Source organism: Tiliqua scincoides, chromosome 2, assembly GCF_035046505.1.
Source record: "Tiliqua scincoides isolate rTilSci1 chromosome 2, rTilSci1.hap2, whole genome shotgun sequence".
Taxonomy (NCBI): domain Eukaryota; kingdom Metazoa; phylum Chordata; class Lepidosauria; order Squamata; family Scincidae; genus Tiliqua; species Tiliqua scincoides.
This window is the reverse complement of record NC_089822.1, coordinates 227,682,146-227,708,168: the sequence shown is the minus strand read 5'-3', so window position 1 is coordinate 227,708,168 and position 26,023 is coordinate 227,682,146. Positions and strand designations below refer to the sequence as shown.

Genomic DNA, 26,023 nt, shown 5'->3' with positions numbered 1-26,023 from the left:
ATTGGGTCCCAGGAGAGGGCAGGAGGGCGGGGGCTGGGACCCACTGTGGTGGGTCCCCAGTCTCATACTTTACTTAGGGCTTAATCCAGAGAAGAACTTGGGCCGGTGCAAGTCCCTTGCACTGGCCCAGGAGGATTGCAAACGTGCCACAAAGCATGTTTGCGCCTCCTCAGGAGCAAGCTGCACCAGTGTGTCGGTCCAGCTGGGCTGACACAAGGCTCTGGGATGGGCAGAGGGGAGGTGGGGGGGAGGCGTTCCGGGGTGGGGGGAGGGCAGGCGGTGGGCAGCCCCAGGGGCAGACGGGTGGGGAGCAGGAGGTGAAGCTGGGACCTGGCAGTTATGTTGGATCCCAACCTCCATTCCCAGGGATTTCAGAGCAGCTTCTCGCATATGTGCCACCTCCAGAGGTGGGCAAGTCCCATATGGGCCAGGGTGCCTTACCTCTGGCTGAGCCACTTTGAGCCCCTATCCTGAGCTGGATACAGCGCAAGCCTCTTGCCTTGCCTGTTCCAGCACAGGATAGGATTGTGCCCTTACTTACTTACTTAATTTGCTTATTTATTTATTGGGGCCCTGGCACAAAAAAGGTCGAAGGCCACTGATCTAGATTGCAAAGAACCTGGTTCTTTGTAAAGCGCTGTATATATTGATGGTGCTACAGAAACAGCAACAACAACAACAGATTTCCCATTAAATCCTGGATGCAGAATCTAGGACGATTACAAGAACCAAATCCTATCTATAATGGCAAGCTGAATTTCCCCAATTCAATGCATGTGCGTACTGGAAACAAAAACAGGTATCTACATGCATACATTGTAAACATTATGAACAAACATCACACTACTCGACTAGGTAGAAAATGGGCAGACGTGATCTCAGTCCTATTTCAATAAATATGATAGTGGGAGGAGCTGGTACCTCTGTGAATTCTCCCTATATTATCCCGGTTTTTGTAGCTTCTTGTTCAGGCGCCTATTCAACCTCCCTTCATGTAGAACTTCTATCTTGAAACAGATGGTAAAAAGCATCTATTTTTTTTCTACAAACATACACTTCTGCTTTTTAATGTTGTAAAGAAAAATGTATGTGAGGAGGTTTAATAACAACTGTGGGCCTTGAGGCAATATCTTTGCTATTAAAATGATACAACTGTGTCAGAATTCACATTACAAAATGAAAATTTGTCATTGCTAGCACTGAGTGCCTAATGTGTGGAAAACAAGTCATTTCTGCTCACAGTTATTTGTGATTAAAGAGTTGATTAATGCAACCCCTGATCAACATGATAACTTTTCACATAAACATCTCCCTTCCCATTGGGAACTCCTGCTTGTACATCACAAAGAAGCTGTCACGATCAGTGGCAACACATGATGGACATTCAAATTATCATGAGGTTACGTTAACTGTAGTCACCACATGAAAAATAGATATGTGACTCAGTGTAATCCTATGCATATCTACTCAGAAGTAAGGCCCACTGAGTTCAGTGGGTCTTACTCCCAGAAAGTGCTACAGGATTGCAGCCTCAATTATCTTACACTGTCAAATTATTTTCAAGTAGCATTCTCATTAGTTAAACTGTCGTGAAGGCCCATCAGAATTACAATCTCAGCCCACTCCGGCAATGCTGAAAGTGGTGACAGTTTGCTGATGTGGTCACCAAATTTATAACTCTTATATGCAAGACTGCCCTCTAGTGAGCCATTCAAAAATAATATCAAGATGGTTTTTCTATACTGTACAACTATTTATCACTCTTAAGTAGGGGTGCCCAAACCCTGGCCCTTGGGGACTCCCAATCCGGCCCACAGGGAACTCCCAGTCTCCAATGAGCCTCTGGCCCTCCAGAGACTTGCTGGAGCCCGCACTGGACCAACACAACTGTTCTCAGCATGAGGGTGACTGTTTTACTTCTCGCATGAGCTATGCAACCAGGGCTGCTTGCTGTTTGACATCTGTGATGCAGCAGTGGAAGCAAAGGAAACACTGGGCTTGCTTTGTGCAAGGCTTTTTATAGGCCTCAAGCTATTGCAAGACCTTCATTCATTCATATAAGTTCCATCTCTAATATGTTCATTTATGTAAATTTATGAAAATTTTATTTCCAGCCCCTGACACAGTGTCAGAGAGGTGATATGGCCCTCCTGCCAAAAAGTTTGGACACCCCTGCTCTTAAGTAATCACACTGAGGGCCAAATCCTATCCAATTTTCCAGTGCCAGTGCAGCTGTGCCAATGGGACATGTGCTACATCCGGTGGTAGTGGGGTAGTCACAGAGGCCACCTCAAGGTATGCAAACACTTGTTCCCTTACCTCAAGGCCACATTGCAGCTGCACTGGTGCTGGAAAGTTGGCTAGGATTGGGCCCTGAAATATCACTTTGACTTTTTGAAAGCTATGCCCCTTCAGAAGGATCATTTAGGAAAAATGTTTCACGTGACCATGTTTTTTCAAGTGAAGGTCACATGTGAAATATTTCAGTGGGTGTTCAGGCTTAAACCAGTCTTCTAACTGTTGCATCAGGTTGGTGCAAACTTTTTCTGCAAGTCTTTTTAAGATGTAGAGAGTGGTAACATGGACATCTTACATCCCAGAGAATGACAAGTGTTTTTATAGAGAAGATTCTGTAAGATCCCTTGGAAGGACAGACTTTGTATTTGTGACTTGAAGGTAGTGGAAGTATGTTACCATTTTGTGTGGGGGGGGGGGGGCAACCTAACCAAGATTTAAACCAATTTACACACATTCCACCAATACACACTCCATCAACCTGGTGAATGACCAGGCCTATGCTTTAGAGCAGGGGTCTCCAAACTTTTTGGCCAGAGGGCCGCATCAAATATCTGGCGTGGTGCGGAGGGCTAGAAAAAAAAATTTAAATATAAAATTTAAATAAATAAGATAGAGATGGAATTTAGATGAGTGAATAAACGAATGAACGGGCTCATTCATTCCACCTCTCTGGCCCTTGAACACCCTCCAGACACAAACGGAGCACAGTTCTGGTCATGCTCAGCTGAGCAGGCCAGGCGCTTTCAGGAGACAAGAGGTTGGCCGCAGGGACCGCATCTGGGCCCCAGGAAGGGGTTTGGAGACCCCTGCTTTAAAGGACCAGGGACACCTGCTGGAGGAGGTAAGGTTGCACAGGGGATGTAATGGGGTGAGGGAGGGCAGGGGGAGGAGAGGGGCGGGCAGAACAGTGGCAGGCCTTGTGCTTGACCCAGGGCTTTAAAGAGTCCTTGCCACAGGATGTGGTGACGGCGTCTGTCCTGGACACCTTTAAAAGGGGATTGGACAAGTTTCTGGAGGAAAAATCCATTATGGGTTACAAGCCATGATGCGTATGTACAACCTCCTGATTTTAGAAATGGGCTATGTCAGAAGGCCAGATGCAAGGGAGGGCACCAGAATGAGTTCTCTTGTTATCTGGTGTGCTCCCTGGGGCATTTGGTGGGCCGCTGTGAGATACAGGAAGCTGGACTAGATGGGCCTATGGCCTGATCCAGTGGGGGGCTGTTCTTATGTTCTTATGAGTCACCCTCTGGGGAAGGTCCTGGCAGCAGGGACGAGGAGGGACACTCTTGGTCAGGGGACACCAGACTGAGGACCGCTTCTTCCTTGCCTTCTTCCCCCACATCTCCTGCGTGGCTTTGTGAAGCCTGCCATTGTTCTGCCTCTGCGTGGCAGCTCCCGGCTGCGTCCCGCACGTCCCTGTGGCGACCCGCGTCTCTCAGCTTTCCAGAACAGCTCCATGCTGTTGAAATTCGGGGCCAGCACTGCCAGGACTGCGCCTTCCCCACTCCACGCCCGAGGAGGCCCGCTGCGCTCCTCAGCCAGCGGGAGGCCCCTGGTCGCCGCGGAGCTTCAGCCGAGGCGTTTCCTCGGAGGAACGCCGCTTTCCCCCCCTCGCCGAGCCAAACCTGAACCCAGGGAGGGCAGTCAGTGGAGCTCGCTGCCGCCTTCGCGGCCAGCGGGGCCGTCCGCTCGGAAGGGAGCCCCTCGCGGCGAGTGGCGCCTCCTCCCGGGACAGCGTGGCCGGGACTGCAGCCCGAGCACCGCTGCTGGAGCCGGGCGTTCCGCTGTTCCCACGGCAACGGGCGCCGGCGGATCCGCGGTGCGCGCGCAGCCCTGCAGGTGGCGGCGGAGTGGCGTTTCCTGCTCTGGCGAGGGTCTCGCAGCTTCCCGTGCCGCCGGAAGTGTTTGCGGGCTGCAGCGTCCCCGTTTCCGGTGGCGCTCCTCGTGCACGGGCTCAGCGTGTTGCCACGAGCAACGGAGGCTCAGGGAGGGGGGGAGGAAGGGAGCGCGGCCGGCGCGTGAGCGGAGCGCCTGCTGCCCTTCGGTGCCTGTGGCCGGAGCGGCTCTTTCCCCCGAGTGGACGGCGCGAGACGGAGTGGGAGAGCGGGCGCTCCTGTCGCCTCCTCAGGCGCTCCTGCCCTCGCTTCGCCTGGCAGGTACAAAGCAAGATGGTGGCTCCTTCCTCTGGGCTGCCTGCTCTGGCTTTGGCGCTGCTTCATGGGGGGGCTGATTTTTGAAGGTGTGTGTGCCGCTGTCCCCAGAGGCCGGTGCATTTTAAGTATGCTTGTCTTTGACTGTCTCGTGGGGTTCCGCAGGCCATCTTGCATTGGGGAGTTCCACAGATCAATGAAGAAACGTTTTCTTTTGCCTGTCTAAACTCTCCCGACACTTAATTTTAGGGGTCATCCACTAGTTGGGAGAATTGGGACAGACAAAACAAAGTATCTCTTTACCCAGCGTGTCGTTAAGTCTGTGGAACTCCTTGCCACAGGATGTAGTGATGGTGTCTGAAGGCCTGGACACCTTTAAAAGGGAATTGGACAGATTTCTGGAGGAAAGGTCCATCGCGGGTTACAAGTCGTGACAGGAACGTGGAAGCTCCTGATTCTAGATGTAGGCTACCTCAGAGTGCCAGATGCAGTGGAAGGCACCAGGACGCAGGTTGTGCCTGTTGTCTTGTGTGCTCCCAGAGGAGTCTGGTGGGGCTGCTGTGAGATGCAGGAAGTGGACTAGATGGGCCTTTGGCATAATCTAGCAGGGCTCTCCTTATGTTCACGCCTTTAGTAAAGTGTATGTTTGTTCCATATTTTTCTAACTTCTTTATAAAAATTGAATGAGTACAGCAGTTTTTCTTGTTATGGGTTTGATAACAACAACCAGTGCTAAGCATTTTTTAAGTTTGATTAATTTCAGTGAAGGAATTAAACTGTCAGATTAACAGTGCAATTCTATATTTACTCCAACGTGAGTCTTACTTGCAAATAATTGTAGCCTTAAGTGCTTTACTTTGCTGTATCCTATTTTATGTAAATATTTTATATCATCTAGTAAAACCCATCACCTATGAACTGCAGTTGTATCACTAGCATACCAGTCTAAGCTGCGCAAAAGCTCTTCTCGCTACAACCACCACCTGGACATCTGGGGCAGTGAAGAGTCATATTGACACCCAAGTTGCAGATCTGCTCCTGCAAAAGGAATTCAATCCTGTCCATAACAGGTTGATACTCCAGTACCAACATTATGGATTTCTAAACCTAGATGACCTATGTTTTGTTCATATTTAAACTCTGCTTGTTAACCTGAATCCAGATCCTCATCACCTCCAGATGTATTGGCTGTGGATTTTCTTTCCAAAGCTCTCATCAAGTAAATTGCTTGAAAATTTGCAGTTTTGCTTAGAGAGTTTTTTTAATTGTTTGTTTTGTTTTACAGAAAGTCTCTAGATAACATAATAGGTTTTTGTGGATATCTTTATGTGCATCCAGAATGTCTCAAGTTGAAGTGACTGCTATTGAGGGGACTGCAGACGGGTTGTCTGAAGTGAAGCTCGATGACTCATGTAAACCATTAGGTGAGAATGAAGAAGCCAATCCCGATGCAAGCAATAGAGATATTGTGGTGACTATTGGAGCAACTGTACCAACTGGATTTGAACTGACTGCTGCGGATGAAGTGCAAGAGAAACTAGGATCGCAGTCTAAAATTAGCAAGGACCGAGGGAAAATCTATTTTGACATTCCTGTGAGCTGCCTTCCACAGGTTAGCAGATTTTTTAAAATATGAGTAATATTTCCAATTCATTGTGTGTTTGAGATATATATACACACGCGCACACACCTATATATAGGGTTCACTTCTTGCAGACAGAGTTGGACACTTATCTAGCAAAGAATATGCATGATGATGTTGGGACACAGCATTTTTAAAATTTGCTTGTAGTACAAAAAAGAATGATGTGGTCACTACCAGGCTGAATCCCCTTTCTCAGTTATCCCCCCACATGTAAGTTTTCCTTCCTTGGCAGTGGTGAGAACCTGGATTTTGTGTCACTCCAGCTGCCGCCAACACTAGGTAAGTGCGAACCCCCCCTTTTTTTACTTATTTGGCAGCGCAAACCCAGAAGTTCCATCACCACTGACCTAACATCACTGCCACTAGCCACTCCCTTTAAAGGAAAATTCAGTGTTTCTCACTACCCTGGAGGGGTCAAGCCCCCCCCCCAGGTTGGGAAACACTATTCTATATTGTATTTAATTATCTGAGGAGGGATGCATGTTTATTGTTTGTTTCTGTACACAAATAATAGCTGCAAAAAGATCTAAAAAGCAGGAGTGGCCAAACTTGCTTAACCTAAGAGCCATGTACGATATTCAGATGTCTGAGAGCTGCAGAATTCAAGAAATGTTTAAACTCTTAAATATATTTATTGAACATTCAGCTTATTTTTTTAATCCTGTGGACTCTCTGTTTATACCCAGTAAATAATTATAGAGTTTGAAAATTTCTTATTTGCCTCTTATATTAATTGTGATGCAGAAGGAGTTCAGCCAACATTTCTGAGAATCAAACATTAAACATCAAAGATCCACACATGGCTTGTGAACCACCGTTTTGCCACATCTGATCTAAAGGGATGCATTTAACATGTACAGAAATAGAACACAAAATGTCCAGTCCTCAAACACGACAAATTTCTCACTCTGTTCTTCAAGATAAAAATAACTATGTTTTCCTTGTGGGCCAGGCTATAAATGTTTAAAGAGGCCTTTAGAATAGTAAACTTATTAAGATTATATATGTTTTGTCTAGGTTCACCAGTTAAGATCAGTGGACAACTTATTTGTTGTAGTTCAAGAGTTCAAAGATTATCAGTTTAAAGAAATGAAGGTAAGTTATTGTTCCACACCACACTTTCAAGGGTGTGATTTAAAGTACAAAAATAATGGTTCTGGAATTTCTTTCAACTTGTTAGACACAATTTTTTTTTAATTGGAAAAAGTAGAGTTAAATGTATAAGGAATTGGGGATTATTTATGGTAATTATGGATTTCCTTGCACAAACCCATCATTGCAGAAAGCTTCCCTGTAGAATTGACCTCTATTAACAATTTTAACTGATTACCTAAGGGCTTGAATTGCAGGAGATTCTTTTATAATGCAGTGTTACTAATTTGGTCATATTATATTCAACGTTCCAACAATTAATATGCACATTTGATGCTTCAGCAAATTACAAGACTGTATTTTGACTTAGCAGCCAAGCTGCTGGGATACATCTTGTGTTTTTTAACTTAATTTTTAAAAATATTATGTTCTTACATTTTTCCATATATACCTCACATATGTACTATATACCTCCCATTTGATACATTATCAAATACACAAACACCTCTTTGTGTATTCGATAATTAAATTTTTGCTTATGAAAATTCATGTCATGAGTTATACTCTAAAACAGGGGTGCTCAATAGGTGGATCGCGATCTACCGGTAGATTGCGAGGCAAAATGAGTAGATCGCGGAGCCCTGTCAGTTTCGTCTAGTGACTAGACAAAACTGACATATTTAGCTGACACTAAACTGACACTGAAACTGACACTTTAGCTGCTCTTCAGGCATGCGGCAACAAAACTGACGAAACTGACTAGACTCCAGCAGGGGCTCCATACATTAAAGGGGGTGTCTGTCAAACGCTTCCTTCCCCCCTGGTAGATCTCTGGACCTTGCTGGGTTTCAAAGTAGCTCTCGAGCCAAAAAAGTGTGAGCACCCCTGCTCTAAAGCATTGCATGTCACCTTTTCCTTAACAACATTCTCTCTTTGCTGTGTGACGAACTGCTGTTTAAATTCAGGGGAACTTCAGTAGAAGTGTGTAATGTGATTTGAGAGAGCTGATACAGCAGCATGGAATTTGAAAGCTCCAGGAGGCACGCCCAAGCTTTTAATACATCTAAAGCAGTGGTTCCCAACCTGTGTTCCTGGGACCCTGAGAAGTTGTCCCCAAGGTCTCAGGAAAAAATGGGATCATCTTTGATCACTTCCAGTGTTTTGCCAAGTGGGTGCTCCCAAACGGACCACTGACATGTCAGCTGTGGCTGTAGGTAGTCTCTTCTCTGCCCTCTCTGGTGGTGCAACGCTTGCTGAAGTGCCAGCTGCAGGAGGGTCCATTCTCCACTCTTTCTGGTAGTCTGTGGAGGAGCACTCACTCAGCGAGATGCTTACCCATGGACCACCAGAGAGGGTGCAGAATGGATCCTCCTGCAGCTGGCACTTCCAGTGCCTGGCTGAGTGCTCCCCCATGGGTTACCAAATTGAATTGTATTTTTTTGAGTGGTGGAGATGGAAGTGGTTGCAGGTGGTCCATGATAATTCCAATGTTTGTCTCAGTGATCCGTAGGCTCCTAAAGGTTGGGAACCACTGATCCAAAGGGTTCCCGGATTGTAGCCATAGTATAGAAAGTGTAAAGCAGCTTGTCACCATGGCAGTTTCCTGTCATCTCCCCAAGGGGGCGAATTCCGTGTTTTACAGATTGGTCTGGTATCTGGTTAATTTTCTCATGGGAGGTGAAAACAGCCTATTTATTGTAGTTCCTGGTAAAAAAAAAAAGGCAAAGATTACTGAAATTAGGAAACGAGTAACTGGCAACCCATGGGATTTCTTCACCTGTGTCCTCCACCCTGGCCCCTTCTTCTGTGGATTTGATTGCCATCTCAGGCTTGGCAAGGGACATGGGGTTATCTCAGCACCCAGCCCAGTGTTAAAGAATCAGCCAGTTGGGGATCTGCTATGTGTCCATCCTTTGCCCATAAGGGTACCTGCCACCCTCCTTCCTCACTGACCTCAGTTAGCCCTAGGGAGCAGATTGGGGCAAAATCCCTTCCAGAGGGGTGGGAGGATGGGGAAGAGAGGCCTACCCAGAAGGATGTTGCTCACTCAACTCCTCCTAGCCCCACCTCTGTTTGCACCACTGTCTTCCTTTTAGCTTCCTCCTCCTCTGGTTCTTCATTCCTGAATCATCTCTTTCCTTGCCTTGTGGTCTTATAATTAGGTCTTATCCCATTAGTCTTCTTCATTCTGCTTGGATCTTTCTTTCCTCCTTCTTGTAAGTCTCTGTTCTTTCATCCTTTCTCTGTCCTGCTTCTACCCCCTTCCCCTGTCATTAAGAAGGATTGGTATCAATAACTTAGCCCCTGCTTTGCCCCAAGTGGGGCTTTTCCAGCTCTTTCCTTGTCCAGTGCCTCCTCCAGCCAGCTGGCACTCAATAATTGTCGTTGAGCATCAAGGCATCTTGTTGGCCGTGATGTTTCCTTGCACCCAATCTTCTTAGCAGCTGGTAGTACTGGGGTAACATGGCTATTGCCCTTCTGCTGATACAGGTTAACTCTGTTGCTCTTCCAAAATGTAACAAAATCGGTAAATGATTAGTTGTGTTAAATAAATGAGGGAAACTTCTCCTGACCCATTATAGGAAGAAGCGCTAAAGGATTTAGAGGACCTGGTTAAGAAACTACCTTGGAAGGATCCTTTAGAAGTATGGAAGTTAAATACAAGCCTTAAGAAAAGAAAAACAAGACGGAAAAAAGGAAATCAACAGAGTAATGCAAAGAAAGAGAAAGTGGAGGATGATGGAAGTGGAGAGGGGACAGTTGATAAAGAATTGCATGATCCAGCACAAAATATTTTAAGTCTGGAGTCTACTGAAGTCCAGGACCCAGAAAAAATGGATGAAGCAACACCACCAGATGATGATGAGCAGTCTGATTCTAAAGAAGAGTTAACATCCTGTGGGGAAAATGAAAATGAATTTAGTGACTACAAGAAGAGTGAGGTGGAGGCCCAAATGCTGAAGTTTCGGGTTACGTGCAACAGGGCTGGTGATAAGCACAGTTTCAAATCAAATGAGGCAGCAAGAGATTTTGGAGGAGCTGTGCAAGACTTCTTCCATTGGAAAGCAGACATGACCAATTTTGATGTGGAGGTACGATAGTCCATTATTTTTTGAAAATATCATTTTATATGCATACCGGTGAGAGAATAGCTTAAAACATTTTCTTGAATAATCTTTACTTGAATCCTGCCAATCTTGGTATTCATCAAGAATCTTCCACTCACATACTCAACATCTTTCACAAGCATATGGAGATAGAGATGGCAACTAAAGCATTATTTTATGTCAAGCATGGAAGGTCTCAGCCAGGAGTTACTGGTGACATTTGCTGACTAATCTCAGCCCTTTCTTACCCACTGTAAATTGATTTGCTGTCTTTTAATTAATCTGCCTACTGCCCTGACTGTTACCCTGCACATGCCCAATCTTGTCTGATCTTGGAAGCTAAGCAGGATCAGACCTGGTTAGTATTTGGATGGGAGACCGCCTGGGAATACCGGGTGCTATAGGCTTATACCATAGTCTTTCGAGACTGAAGGTTGCCAACCACCACTCCACTGCCCTGAGATTTTTTCCAGAATTGGAAGGTAAGATATAACAATAAATAAAAATGTGGGGGTGGCAGCTCTGATAATCCAGCGCTGTCTAGTTGTCTCCAATTTATTTAGTTTTACTCTGTAGTTGCCGGGGGTGGGGGGGAGAAGACTCCTTTGCAAAACAATACAGGCGTGCCTGCATATCTGTGGGGGATTCTGTTTCTGAACCACCTGCGGTTAGGTGAAACTGTGGATATAAGAGAATGCCCCACCCACCCTCTGGAGGGTCTTCTGAGCCCAGCAGAGGCCACATGTGTCCGCCCACAGCTTCTGCTGGGCTCAGAATGATTGTTACAACTAAAAAAAAATCACTTTTTTGATGGTTTTGACAAAAACTAGGGCTCTTGTGCTGGACTCAGAAGACCCTCCAGAGGGGGTGTGCAGGAGGAGCATGGACCCAATTTGCAGTTAACTGAAACCGCAGGTACAGGATCCTCGGATATGGCCCCCCCAGTGCTTCTAATGATATATAATTGCCATGCAAACACTTCAGATTGTCTCTTTTCCCACCCCACCACCACCCCACCTCACTTCAGAGAGCAAAATTATAGTGACTTGTGGAAGATCTAAACCTCTGAAGGAGAAATATTTGGGAAATACTGCATTAGCATTTCCTGTTACAGTAGTGTTTAAAAGAAGGCAGTATCTTCTGTTTTAATCTAAATCTGTGTCAATGCTTATCTATAATTAAAAGTATTTTTTGAAGTATCTCTTTGAAAATATCTGAATTTTATCCTAGGTTCTTCTGAACATCCACAATAATGAAGTGGTAGTGGGAATTGCCTTAACAGAGGAAAGTCTTCATAGAAGAAATATTACACATTTTGGACCCACAACTCTTCGGTCCACTCTAGCCTATGGCATGCTCAGGTAAGCATGGAAATTTACCAGGAAATCAGAACAGTTGCAAAGTTCCTTAAATTATGTAATATCCCCTTTGTTTTAGCCTGGCATGCCTTATGATATAAGTATTTGCAAAATCTATTAGCCAGTCCCTGAATATCAACTGTTTGAAGATCCATTAATGTCCATTAAATTGGTAGGCAATCAGGTCTTTATTGTGATGGGTTGCTCAGTGTAGAACTAATTCCTGCTGACTTTAAAATATATCCCGAAACACATACCTGCAAGTTTCAACATCTGCTGTCATTCTCCTTATCGTTTTCACTTTTTATACCAGGGGATATTGATGTGATTTATTGTGTATAATACTTTTGATGGAGTATTGCGGTTTTGAGGGGTGCTATATTTTTAACATATTAGAAATAGTAATACTCTGGCTCAAAATATTAAGTGTTTTGGGACTTTCAATCTTGTTATTTAAAAAAAATCATTATCCTTGAATTACAGGATGATTGCTGTCTGGGTAACACTAAAAATAGTAAGATGCAGATAAGTTGTTTCAACGAGAACTTGTTTTATAACATGACCGTTGACAGCACTCAGAGAGTGAGAGAGCACACTAAAAATCTAAAGGAAAAGCTGGTGACACTTTACTATATTGAGTGTGTTTTCCAAAGTTAATTCTGTTTTAATTTTTATGTGGTATTATGTGTTATTTCAATATGATACTCTTATTTTTATCACATAAGCTTTGATATAGTTGATATTTGTAAGCAGTTTTTCTTTTTTTCTTTTTTAAAGGCTCTGCGATCCTCAGCCAGCTGACATAATAATTGATCCAATGTGTGGGACGGGTGCTATACCAATAGAGGTACTGTAATTTTTTAAAATCCATTTTTTCAAGCAAACGGTATGACATTGCAGTACAAAGATCAACACATGCCTTGGTGACAACTGCCACTTGCTATTCACTCACTGCCTCTTGTCCAGTTTAATCTGTTCTACCACCCCATACCATATACACTGACAACCTAGACTTCTAGCCATAAAGGACAGTATGTTACAGTACTTCCCATCACCATCAGAACTCAGGAATGACTTGGCATATTATTGTGACACACTGACTGCATTCTAATCTAATGACAAACTATAGTTGGCTTCAAATCACACTGAGAAGCTTCTAACCTACTCTTGCATGTGGAGGAAAGAGAGAACATGTTATTTTGTTCTTATAATAGCAAACAATGATTTGCCTTTTCTCTGAATGCTGCAATTGTATGCGATCTGGTCTATGAGAAAATAAGGCCTTAATTCCTTATTTTGTACCAGACCAGTGTGGTCAGTTGAGTTGCTTGTCCCCAGGATAACAGATTGTATAAATTGCTTCTCCGTTTCCACCACTGCCACCATCACTACTATTTCCATAGTTCTTTGGTGAATGCTCTGTCATTTTAGAAATCCTTATAAACATGCCATAAATTAGGACAGTATTATTCCAGTGTTACAGATGGGGGTATTGAAGTTAAGCACCCATAATAGGTCAAAGGCCATCTCAGTACATTAGTCTGCGTTCGTTCCTGTGTATTTGTCTGACAGCACATGGTAACTAACTATAGTACTTGAAAATACAGAATTTTCTTTGTACCTATTGCAGTTCTTCGCAACAAAGTAGGAGGCAAGTTGTTTCAACGGGTCTTGAGCCCAAGCACAGCAAGAAGCAGATTGTTTCCACTCTGCTTTGTCCTGGGATGCAGGGTGCTGCAGTCCTGACATTCCCATGATAGGAAGTAGCCCTGAGGTTATAAAAATATAGAAAGCCTTCATCTTGATCAGCCTGGGTTCTTGCCTGAAAATCTTTCCTCAAAGAGGGGTGAGTGCACTTCTCTCTGTGCAGGGTCGTAGGATAGAATTTCTGTTTCTGTAAAGTGTGGCAAGACAAGAACAAGGAAGGATGTTAGGATACTGTGCTCCTAACACTCCTCCTGAGATGGCTAGGCAACCAAAAGCAGGGAATATTCTCTAGCAATTCATAGTTGTTTCTAGATTGGTGAGCAGCTTAACCATTGGCTGTGAGACCTAACCTTGCTCTTCCAAAATTCCTAGACACTGTAGCACTGAAATTGCTTTCCATTGCTCTCAGTGGGAGTTTGCTTCCTATTACCCAGGCATTTCTGTAGGAATAACTGCAAGAGTTGGTGTGGAAGCTTTGGATCAACTCTTGTCGCACCCCCCACACTGCTTGAAGAGATTAATTTCTAGAATTATTTTCAGGCAAGTTGTTACATAGTTCCTAAATTGACTGTTTCTTTTCTTTTTAGGGGGCTGCTGAATGGCCTCACTGCTATCATATTGCTGGGGATAACAATCCACAGGCAGTGAAGAGAACAGCAAATAACATCTCCTCTTTGCTGAGGCAAATACAAAATAAAGAAAGGTAATAAGGGAAGTATGGACTAGTAACAACAACTGTATCTGTTTGATTTGTCATTTAAAGAACTTTATTTTAGTGATCTAGCACGTAATTTGGCATGTTAGTTTGAAAAACCTTTTTTTCCAAGTATTAAGTTTTTATCTCATCTGAATTATTTTAAATAGCACATCCGTGGGCAAACCCATAGATAGTATTCAATGGGATATCTGCAGTCTACCATTGAGGACTGGCTCTGTGGATGTCATTGTGACAGATATGCCATTTGGAAAGAGGTAAAGATAGTTTAAATTGATATGCTTTTATTAACATTTACATTTGCATTTTATTTGCATTTGCATTTGCTTTGTTTCATTTGCTGTGATTGTCCAGAAACTTGGGTACACCATGGAGCCTCCAAATACATGGAGCAACTGCCATAAATTCATGAAGTACCACTGATAAAAATAAATTCACTAGTATGAACAAGAAATACTGGACCTCTTTTAGAATGTATTTACTTTCTGGTGCTTTTCAATGTCATTATAGGATAGGGTCTAAGAAAAAGAATTGGGATCTTTACCCTGCCTGCCTTTTGGAGATGGGTCGAATTTGCAGACCAAGAACTGGCAAAGCTGTGCTGCTGACTCAAGATAGGAAATGCTTTGCTAAGGTGGGGAGTGACTGGCTTTGGGCATCTGTTTGAATACTTTTTGCTCTTTATGGTTGACATCTGAAAGCAGAAAGGTTCATTTGACCTCAGGGTGTATTGGAAAGGATTTTTCTTATCCATATCAAATGCATATTGTCTTTGAGATATTTGAATGCAAGAAAATATCCTTGTGTGTGATACAGAACTTGTGGGGTTATTTTTAGCTGTATGGCACTAGGAACAAACTATATTCTAGAAAGCCCAATTTTGGTGCCCAGTGTGCAGATCTTTTTAACCCACAGGTTATGCTTCAAAGATGGAGTTGGAAGGGCTTTTCTAAAGAAATGAATGGAAATTGATCTGATACTGTTTTTTTTATTACCTAGTTTTTTAGCTATAATAGGATAATAATAGAAATACCAGCATGAGATTTAATCAAGGTTGCCAAAACAGCTTAAAATTGTGAGTTGACTGTAGGCTTAATCTGTGCTAGTTCTGTCAGGAGAAATTTAAAATTGTTTTTGCATTGCAGGCCTTGTCCAAAATGGGACACCTGTGGCGAAAATCTCACACAATCTGGGTGAATGTTGGAGGGCTCCATGCTGCTGTATATCTTCTGAAACGCTCTGGAGAAAAAATAGATGAGATGAAAGTATTCTGGTAATGTTTTTACCAATGTATTAGACCACATTACACTCTTCTACAATTCTGAGGGCTGTTTGCAAAATGTCTACCTGAAATTCCAAGTCTGAGTGTCCTTAAGACTTTTGTTGGAACAGAAAGTGTAGGAGCAAGTGAGCAAGCATGCTGATTCAAAGATCAGCTTATTGGGAAGTGGGGGGGGGTCATATTCAACTAGACGCTTTTGAAGGAACATTGAGGGCTTTGATAGAAAAATAAAACCAATATATTCATGAAACTGGTAATCCTGATCTGTGCCTGGAACTCTTATAAGTCCTTGTTTCAGTTTGGGTGCAAATGAGTGTTTTCATATTCATAGTGCAACTGACTCTATCTTGTGAAAAGACTAGTAGGGTGGTCTCTCCTTTTTTGCCTCAGATTGCAGAAGAGCTAAATCAGAATATAGTTAAGTTAGGTTCCTGAGGACTGTTTCCTCAAGTAATAGACACCTTGGGATATCTTTTAGGTAGATTAGAGTTGCTTTAATGTGAACCTTTTGCCAATGGAGAAGCTCCTCTATCTTGTTTTTTACCTTATTGCCTGAAATGGACAATAAGGATACTGGAAAGTGTTTCTAGTGTTCACGATATAATAAACCAATGGACCCTCAATGTATTACAGCCTCAAATCTCAGTACTGCTGCCCATGTTATCACCTGCTACCTCAGTTTAAGGCCCAATTCATTTGTTTACTTTGAGATGTCATTTATACTACTGCTGTACATAGGGCTGAGAATGCATACCATCAGCCTTAGTTTGTTTCTGTCGTTTTGGTGCTGATTACCATTGAGACTTGAAAAATGTTGTAGTTTTCACATTTACAACGTTTGGGTTTGGACACATAAGAAAGAGTTAAGCCACTAAATTGGCAGGTTATTTAGTGTAATATTGAGAGATAGACAGTTGTGTTGCCTCTTAACACAGGCGGCATTCAGAAGTTGGATAAGAATAACCTGGAGCAGCTTTTGGACCCAGTGTAACAAGAGAGGCCTGTGCAGGATGGTGGCTGCACTCAGATTGTGTTAGTTTGTGTCCTTTGTTTGAATATGTTCTAAAATCAATTTGTTAAATTTGTGGACTTCTCACCCTCAGCTGGAAAAGAGTGGCTAAAAAACTAACTGTATCTAATACACTGCCCTTCAGTGCAGAAAAGGATTTGGGGGTTGGAAACTTGTGAGTTGCACATATTTGAAAAACGTTGGAGTTTTGTCTTTAAAAAACAAACGAAAAAGACTACTGAATGAGGTTCTTGTGAGAAATAAAGCACGAGCACTGATCCCATTACTCCTCAAATGTGGTATTGCCTCTCTGTAATACTTTGTCTTTAAAGCACTTTTGCCTTCCACATTGCCATTTCTTCCCTATAAGGGTTGCTTTGGTGTTTCTCAATAGTTTTTGTTGTTGCAGCATTGCATTTTGACTTCATAAATGTTACCTGTATGTAATAAAATCTTTACCAGCATTATTTCTGTTGTTCATTTGTGACTGTATAAAAGAAGCAGATAGTGTTAGCATTATTTATTTACTAAATTTATTTACTTAAATTTCTACCCCGCTTTATCTCTCCAAAGGGCATTCAAAGCAACTCTTTCATACAAAGATTCAGAGAACATAGAAGTCAGTTGACTATCCATCTTTATTGCTAAATCAAGCCAGTCTTAGCTACAGATTAGAGCTGCAATCCTATGTACACTTATCTGGGAGTAAGTCTCATTGAACTCAGTGGGACTTACTTCTGAGTAGACATGCATAGGATTGTGTTGTAAGTTGCATTACACTCAGTTCTGAGTAACAATGCTTAGAATATCAGTTTGGACTTGTATTTCAAATAAGCTGGAGTCCATAGCCCACCGTTTTAAAAAAAAAAAACTATAGTTCAGCAAACAATGCATGTCAGAAAAGAGAACCCTCTTTGAAACCTTGATTTCTAATGAAAAAAGCAGACATTAGAAAGCTTTGAACGTTAAGGACAGTATCCTCACAAAAGGAAGATGGTCAACCAGAAGGTCCTACAACCCTCGGAGTTCTCTCTTTAGGTTGTCTAATTATTAGATTAGGGCCCAGTCCTATCCAAATATTATCTAAGGGCCCAGTCCTATCCAACTTTCCAACACTGATGCAGCCATGCCAATGTGCTGCATCTTGCGGTGGGGAGCTAGTTACAGAGGCCACCTCCAGGTAAAAGTATGTTTGTTCCCTTACCTCAGGGCTGTACTGCAGCAGGAAAGTTGGCTAGGAAAGTTGGCTGTACTGCAGCAGGAAAGTCTGCTTTAAATTAATTTTAATGTACCATTTTCTTATAGAATTATAGTCATCTGCTAACCATGGAATAAGACTATTTTGCAGGCATAGGATGCTCAACAATTAATATTAGATCACACATAATAAATAGTTAACATTTAAATGTATATTTATCTTATAATGTTCTCCAGAAAGTGCTATGCTGAATTAGCCACTTAAAAAATAAAAGTTCAAAACACATCAGTTGAAAATAAGAACTCCATTCTTATTTTTGTCATCTTTTAAATCCTCTTCAGACCAAGACTTATAAATCTCTCTCCCTACTCTTGTGTGGTATATTTAAGTGGTTCCCAAACTTTTTAGCACTGGGACCCACTTTTTAAAACACTGTTATCGGAACCAACCTAGACTTAAAAAATGTTTCACTTTACCAGCCGCTCAAGTCTCTGATTTAATTCTTTTTACTATTTGGGAGGGGCCTTCTGGAGTGTTCGTTGAGCTCCACGTTCATCAGATTGGGACCATTCTGGTGGCCTTTTCCTTTCCTGGACTTCGATAAAAGCTGGCGTGGTTGCCTACTCGTGGGTAAATGCATATATGTGGCTCAGTCTCACTTAACATAGTTTATTTGAATCAGACATCCAGAAAACCAAGTATCATTATGGTCTCTGGGGTGTGTTTCTATTTGCAGCTGGACGGGAAACACAAAAATTGTTGTCTAACAAAATACATAGACTGTTTGAATTGCTAAATATTGAGAACATGTATATGATACACAATGTGATCTCTAATAACATCCGTTTTCCAAAAGATGCTGTTGCTCAGGCATCTTAGCATATTTCTCTCCTACTGATTAACAGATAACTTGAACAACTGGTGACATCTGGGATCATGTAAGTCATCCTCGTACTTTCAGCTCCGATACTGCTTCAGTTTGATATTTTGAATTGTGTTGGCTACTGCTGCCTTACGAAATGTCTGCCATTGTAGCTGCTGCTGTAGTTTTTCCTTCAGGTCTGCTTCACTGGGGTAGCAGTATTGCTGTAGAAGATAGAACAAGCCCTAATCACAGACTGTCCAAACCAATGAATAGTGTTAAAGGGTGTGTGTGTCCTGCTCCTGTACATAGAAGCATGGTAACACAAGATTTCCTTCCACCAGGTGGAGTCCTTAAGATACAGTCTGTAGTTGCTATCTGTTGTGCTAGAGGCAGGCACCTCTACATCTTGTGAATTACTCCTAACAGCTGCACAGAAGTGGGCTTTCAGCTTGGTATAAAGTGTTTGTCCATTGGCCAGAGTGAATGTTGGAAGAATGAAAATGGGATCCAAAAGTCAGCTTCTTGTGAGAGTGCCATATGCACTGCCAGCACTTAGCATGCTGCTTTTTCCACCACAGTGTCCACTGCATAAAAAACGTGTAGCTTTTAAACCTGAACATTTGCTTGTTTCTTGAGAAGTGAGAATGACTATAAACGTAAAACGCAACCAAAGCACTAACTGCATGTAGTTCATGGAGTACCAACACCTTTAAATGCTTCAAACAAATGTGATTAGCCAGCTATTTTTAACAAAGCAGGCATTGAAAACCAGTTACATTTTTACAAAAGCAAAATTCATTAAATGAATTTTAAAAAATTCTTATACTATAAACAACTGCAGAAGGATCTGTAACTAGGGTGTAATATTACTCTGGAACATTATCCCTGAGTGACACTGTTCAAAGTGAGAGTTATGTGCGTTCTTGAATCTAACCTAACTTTGTAACCTTAATTGCCAGTGCATGAATTTAGAAAGATTATACATGGTTGGTCTTCCATGTTAAGTCAAAATCTGTTTATCTGTGACTTCTCATGAAACAAGTTATTTTTGCATAAAGTAGGACAGCTGCCAGTTATGAGAATAAGTCACGGATGTGGGTACTTCCTAGAACTAGGTTGTCATAAATTTCAGTAAAAGACAATGCCCTCTCTTTCCTGCTGAAATTTGGCTTGTGGTTAACTTTAAGAACATTTAAAAACAGGAAGTTTAGCCATTGCTCTGAAGTCACTACTTGGACTGAAGTTTTAATCTCGCCTTTTTTCTCTTTCAACTTTTAACCCATTTCTGCCCAGCCCACAGGTGTACACATTTGATACCTATTGTGCATGTGCAACATTGGGCAGAAATGGCTTAAAAATGTATTTCCACAAAAATAAACAGTCAAGAGAATAAAACAAAGCACAAAAGAAAAAGTTTATACACTAAGTCAGTGGTTCCCATTCTTGGGATGCTACTCCCTTAAGGAGGGCAGCAACCTGACCGGGAACCCATAGTGCCATTAGTACAACATTTCCAGGTTTTGCTGTTGCCACTGAACATAAGTTTAAAGAATCCCAGTTGGGTCGCTACCCTCCTTAAGGGGGTAGCAACCCAACCAAAAATGTGCACACCTACCTGGGAGGCCACAACCGACAGGCTGAGAAGCACTGCACTAAATCATAGTCTAGTAAGTACAACCATTCAAATGTTGAATCATATACCCCAACACCATGACCCCATAAATCTAACACATCTCTGGCATAAACCATGAGGAAAGTTGAAGTGGGTTGCATCAGTGGCAGATTGTGGAGGGTTGGGGGCCATGGTGGATTTAGGAGGTGCTTTGCTCTGAGTTACTTTCCTCTACCCTGCCAGTGACATGAGCCACAATGATACACTTCTCACTTAAGTGAGAAGCAGACCATTCCCCTCCTTATTTTGCTCTTCACATAGTTTCCTTAAAGCCAAAAATGACACAGAATTAAATTATCCATTAAATTTAGCAACTGTGACTAAACCAATATAGAAAGTTCAATTTTTCTTAAACCAAGTCTTGTTCACTAAAATGTGCAATTTAACTTGTCTATAACACACACTTTTCTTATAATTTTAATCCAGGTGCAAGAATTAAACAATTTAGAGATGAAACACAGAGTCTCAGTGTTTTCACTATCTAATAAAGTAACAATAGATAATAGTTTGAGTAATAAATAGATTATATTTTGAGTAATAGTTTAAAACATTTCATTAATACACAGAATATTTAGTATAGATAAAAATGAATAGACTGCAACTGAAATTATAACAGATTCCCTGATATAGGCCCCATCATCTTCTTTCTTTAGAAAAACTACTGCAGGGACAATGGCAGTATTACCAAAAACTGACTCTCTTCTTCAGAATAGTCAATTTGGTATTTCAGATGAATTGAGGGAATGACAGAATTTTATCTGGGAAGACTAAAAAACCTAGAATTAAATTTGTTTTAATTAATGGCATTTTAGCTCCTGGTAGTTGACAATTCTAGGATCCAATCCTAGTTTCATCAAGTTTGCCAGTGAACTCCGTAAACTCCATAAAGGTGAGTCACTAGAGACTTCAGCTGATGAAGTTTTACACATTTGATTCTTTCAAAGGAAACAAGAGGAAGGTGACTTGAAGGACTCATGTCCACAACCAGAGTTGTGGTGCTGATTGTTCTGTAATACTGCTTTGACCAATAAACCGTATGGGGCTTGGTAATTTGAGACCATTATTATTGCACTGCCATTGGAACAACACCAGAACAAGCCTACCTATTTACCTTGCATACCGTTCTACTGTGGCAACACTGGTACAAGTTGTTCTGTGTACTATTGTAGGAACATGCATCTTAAGAACCAGAATGTTTAGTTTCTAGTGATCAACAATAAGGTATTCATTATAACAAAGAGCACTTTGTGACAAATCTATTTATATGAATTCCTTCTAGTATGCAACTGTAGTAATGGGCCATTGCATTTGTTCCCAGACTAGTAGTCGGATGTTAACATTTATATCCTATACAAAAACCCTGGGAGTAGGTCCCAGTGAACATAGGAGGACTGACTTCCGAGTAAACATGTATAGGATTGAGCTGTAAATCTCCTGGTTTTGAAAGACTAGTCAAAAACTTCAGGACTGTCACCCAAATGGGAAAACAATGAAGGACAGTGGTAGGAACTGACCTAACAGAAATTATCAACCAGAGACAAAACGTGTAGATGGATGCACCTACCATTCTTCTCAGTCTTTGTACAAGGTCTTCAGAAGCATGATGCAAATAAAATTTCTTCAGGATCCTAAGGCATTCGGCCCCATTGCTAACCACACACACATTTGGCTGATTCTCAAAAAGGAAGTCTAGAAGCCCCTGAAAAACAAAGATAAACACACAAAAATCAGATGAATACATATTAAGAGAAAAATATGAGGTGCTATAATTGAGATTTATATGCTACTTTTCCTGCAGCTCAGAGTGATGTACAATGGAAAACAATTAAACATAGAAATACTATTAGATAAAAACAATTAAAAATGATACAGGAGTGGGTAAAACAATATGCAAACAGCTTATTTATTTAAGGGACCAATCCTATCCAATCTTGCAACACCAGCACATTTGTGCCAGTGGGGTATTTTTCACAGAGTATTTTTCACTCTGCTGTGTTGGGGAAGTCATGGAGGCCTCCTTAAGGTAAGGCAGTGGTTTTCAAACTCTCATGGAGAGTTTGAGCCACTGTAAGTGCTTGCAGGGGCGGGGGGGGGGGGAGGCAGTGGGGGCAGGTGGAAGGCAGTGGCATGATCCCTAGGATCGCACACTCAGGGGGCTGCAGGGGCTTGGGTGCAATTACCCAAGCCTCTTGCAGCCTCCCCGGGGTGTGGGGAGCCTGGTGCAACCTTTGGCAAGGTTCCCTACAGCAGTGAAAGTAAAAGCAGAGCGATCGTGCCCTGCCTCCGCTAAAGCAGAAGTGGAGTGCCTCCTTCCTGCCTCCAGGCTGCCCCCACCCCTTAAGGGGGCAGAGGCCAGGGCCAGATGCCCCAGTTTGAAAAGCCCTGAGGTAAGGGAATGTTTGTTTCCTTACCTTGGAACTTTTTGCAGCTGCATTTGCACTGGAAAGTTTGATAGGATTGGGCCCTCAAAGATCTTTCTCTGCCTCCTCAGGTGGGATGTTATCTAGGGTCCTATCAAGGTGTGTGTCCTGGAGGGAGGAGGAGGAGCCAACAGTGGACAAACAGACATATCCCCAGGAGCACCTGGGAGACGGTTTGTTTTCCCCCAAATACTGCAGGTTTGAAGAGGACCTGAAGATCTTTGTTAGGAGAGACAAGATCTTCATCGGTGCAGTTATCTGGGAAACTGAAAGCCCAACGGGGGGGGGGGGCTGACTTTCTTCTCAGAGGAATCTAACTGTTTGTGACAGTATTGGAGGAGGTGCAGTGGTCTGCAATCAAGCTGCTGCCTCCTTGCTGAGATGCCATATGGAGGGGGGGGGAAGCGTGAAGTGTAAAGTTTAAGGTGGAAATTTAAGATAAGCAAGTGTTAATATTGTCCCTGGCTCTGATTGACCGATTTGGCTAAAAGCCCTGGATATATTGGAGGCGTTAACGAGAGACTTATTAAGGAGGTTGAAAGTGTTCTTTTTCTCTGTCGTGGAATAAATTGGTGGTGGATTATAATTACAACTATAACTTGGGTGTGAACTAAAATCCAGAATTATTCTTGGATATAACTGGATATAAATATAATTCTCATTAGATTTGAAAGAGCTTTGTTTTCTCTGCACCAGAGACAGTGAGACTGTTTTCTTTCATTTTGTTTTTCTCTCCGTTAACTGCATTGGACTGTTATCTGCAAGAGGTATGTAATGAATGCGGATGGCAGAGTAGTAATGACGTGGTGGAAGTGAGGAGAATAATATGTTGTGGACATCTAATGGACTAGAGAGAAATTGCAAAATGGACTCTGTTCCAGAAATGTGGATACAGAAAATCTTGATTAATACAGAGAGATTGCTTGTTATGGAGCGACAACAGCTGAATAAGTCCTCACAGATTCAAGCCAGTCTGGAGACTCTTTCCCAATAGATAGATGTCTGTAAGGAACAATTGGAAGATGTGAAGAAACAAGCAGAAGATAAACAAGGGAGTGAAAAAGCAGACAAAGAAGAAAATCAATAGGATGATCAACAGGACAAAGAAGAGGTGCTGACGGAGATTAAGAAAGATAAGATGGACAGAGTAACAGGAGTGCACAAATCACAAAATTTGTTCGAACAAGAAGGAGAAAATATATCCCAGTTAACTGGAAGAATGAACACACTCTATATAAGAAAGTGTGGATTTATCAGATTCTGTTATAGAGATAAATTATTAAAGATATTACAGGAGAAAAAATGGAAAGTAAGAAAGAAAAAGAACCCTGAGGGGTAATCTGAGAGTTAAAGAAAATTGGAGGATTTATTCAGCTAACAACAATGGTCCAAAAAAAAAAAGAATATGTATGAAATTGATAAATATGAATTAGAATGTATTAAAAAAATATAGCTGGAAATGTAAATGTGTGGAAGAATTGTTTTATATGTGGTTATTGTTAAGGTTCTTTGTAGTTAGGTCCCTGTGTTCTGCCCAAGTTGAGCAGGTTGCAAGAAACAGCATACACAGCAGAGTACTTTCAAGCAGCAGTTGTATTTTGAGCATGGGATATCACAAGCAGAGTAGTCAATAAACAGTCCTAGTCAGCACGAAGAGCAGTCAGTCCAATGTTAACAAATCCAAATCAGTTTCCCACAATACACAGTCAAGGTTCAGTCCAAGGTCATTAATAACATTATATATATATATAATATCCAGCCTCCACAGTCACTGGCAGCAGCTCCTCAGTTGTCTCTAACCACTCCCCTACTGCTGCACTGGAGCTCCAGCATACTAGCACTTAAGTGGTGTGGTCAGCCAATCAGCGTAGGCTTGGTTACACCCAGGGTGTTACAGGTGTGCGCTGATTTTTCTGACTTAGCAGCCTGCACCTGCTCCTGGACCAATTCGTTAGCTCTGTTTCTGTCTTACTCAGAACTCAGAGCTAACAGTTATTATGTCAGAGGAAAAAAGTGTAATTAGATTGGAGAATTCGATTGGAGTTGAAATAGCTGAGGTGATAATTTTGGTAATTAGATTTTGTTTTAATATTAATGAGCAATTGAAGTTAGTTTACGCTTGGTAGAAACTGAATATTTAGAAAATATAGTATAGGGCATTAGGGAAAATTTATTCAATATTATATAAATAAATGGATAAATCAATAAGAGGTAGAAATAGATGGGTAAGTAGATTAGGAGATATAGTATGATTAATTAGTAATGGTATATGGTATTTAGCACTCCTAAAATGTATGTTATATGTTTGTATGTTTGTGTGTGTTAATAAAATAATAAATAATTTAGAAAAAGGTGTGTGTCCTGATTTCTGTTGTGGGATACAATAAGATCCTATTCCTCCTCTTCAGAAAGTAATCTTGATGAGATTGGGATCCAGACATGGTTCAAACCCCAGTATCTCCAGATAGAACTGGGGAAAATCCTTGTCCAAAACCTTCAACAGCTACTGCCAGTCAGCGTAGATATTGAGTTTTGGTGCACCAATGGTCTCTGTATAAAGCAGCTTTTTATGTTCAGGGCTGGCTCTTATTGTGGAATAGGGGGTGGGGAGCAGTAGTTGGATGATTGGTCAATCTCCCCCATAGCATCTCCTCTAAAAATGCTCCCTCATTCATTGTATTCAACAGCATTTAGTGATAGCTGTCCCAGAGTGAGAAAAGCAATAAGAAATAATACTCACAAAAACAGATCCTCGTTTCAGAGTATCTATTTCTATGACAACTGGAGCCACTTCCTTGCTTGCTGATACAGATTTCTGAACTGGGTATAAAAGTAGGAATAGGAGGAACAAAATCAAATCAAATTTTGCAGAGATGAATCCATATATTTAATGAATAAGCTCTCATGAAATCCAGTTTTAAAGTTTTGGTTGTTTGGCTTTTTGGAAAACAGATGACAATTAAATTATACTGGAAGTAAAGAACTGCTTGTTCACATCACGTTTCTGCAGTGGTTCCATCAGCAGAATGCAAGATTCCAGTCTGTTTCAGTTTAGAGATTTATTCTTTAAAAAGGATGAGACTTAATACAAATATTAAAAACCTGTCTAGCTGGAGGAAGGTGTTCCCAAAAGTCTAAGCATTTTACTAGAATCATATGCATACTTTCAAAGGGCAAAAGCCACAGGAGCATAAACAGAGCCAGGATGGTGTAATAGTTTGGGAATTGGAATTAGACCTGGAAGATCAAGGTTCAAATCCCTGCACAGATATGACACTTCCTCAGTGATCCTGGGCCAGTCATTATCTATCAGCCTACCCGACCCCACAGTGTTGTGAGGACAAAAAGAGGGAAGGAACTATGTACACCACCCTGAGCTCCTTGCAGGAAGGCTAACTCTGGATGGAGGAGGGGGGAAGAGAAAGAAGATCTTGCAGGGACAGATTGCGCTCCAACTCATTAATAGTGTGCTAGTGTTTGTGAGAACTTACAGCAAAATATT

General features: G+C 41.9%; 2 protein-coding genes across 4 annotated transcripts in view; one reads left to right on the top strand and one right to left on the bottom strand.

The window, feature by feature from the left end:
* The first annotated feature begins 4,243 nt into the window (after positions 1–4,243).
* On the top strand, positions 4,244–16,833 carry THUMPD3 (THUMP domain containing 3). 3 transcript variants are annotated; one of them, XM_066615801.1, is made up of 10 exons: positions 4,244–4,457; positions 5,790–6,063; positions 7,114–7,191; positions 9,771–10,280; positions 11,526–11,656; positions 12,431–12,500; positions 13,948–14,063; positions 14,225–14,332; positions 14,586–14,709; positions 15,221–16,833. In XM_066615801.1, exons 2-10 carry the CDS (start codon positions 5,791–5,793, stop codon positions 15,350–15,352), a joined length of 1,542 nt encoding a protein of 513 aa, XP_066471898.1. In that variant the 5' UTR covers positions 4,244–4,457; position 5,790; the 3' UTR covers positions 15,353–16,833. The 3 variants fall into 3 exon arrangements, with proteins under 3 accessions (XP_066471898.1, XP_066471899.1, XP_066471900.1); XM_066615802.1 differs by having other exon boundaries at positions 5,737–6,063; XM_066615803.1 differs by lacking the exon at positions 4,244–4,457 and adding an exon at positions 4,466–4,540.
* Positions 16,834–17,024: 191 nt separating this feature from the next.
* The window catches only part of LOC136638955 (cyclic nucleotide-binding domain-containing protein 2-like), a 29,740-nt gene continuing 20,741 nt past the window's right edge, over positions 17,025–26,023 (bottom strand). Inside the window, exons 13-15 of the mRNA XM_066612983.1 lie at positions 25,262–25,341; positions 21,666–21,800; positions 17,025–18,650 (exon numbers count right to left, since the gene is read on the bottom strand). Of these exons, the coding sequence (XP_066469080.1) occupies positions 18,522–18,650; positions 21,666–21,800; positions 25,262–25,341 (344 nt within the window). The 3' untranslated portion in view covers positions 17,025–18,521. The remainder of the gene's footprint in view (positions 18,651–21,665; positions 21,801–25,261; positions 25,342–26,023) is intronic.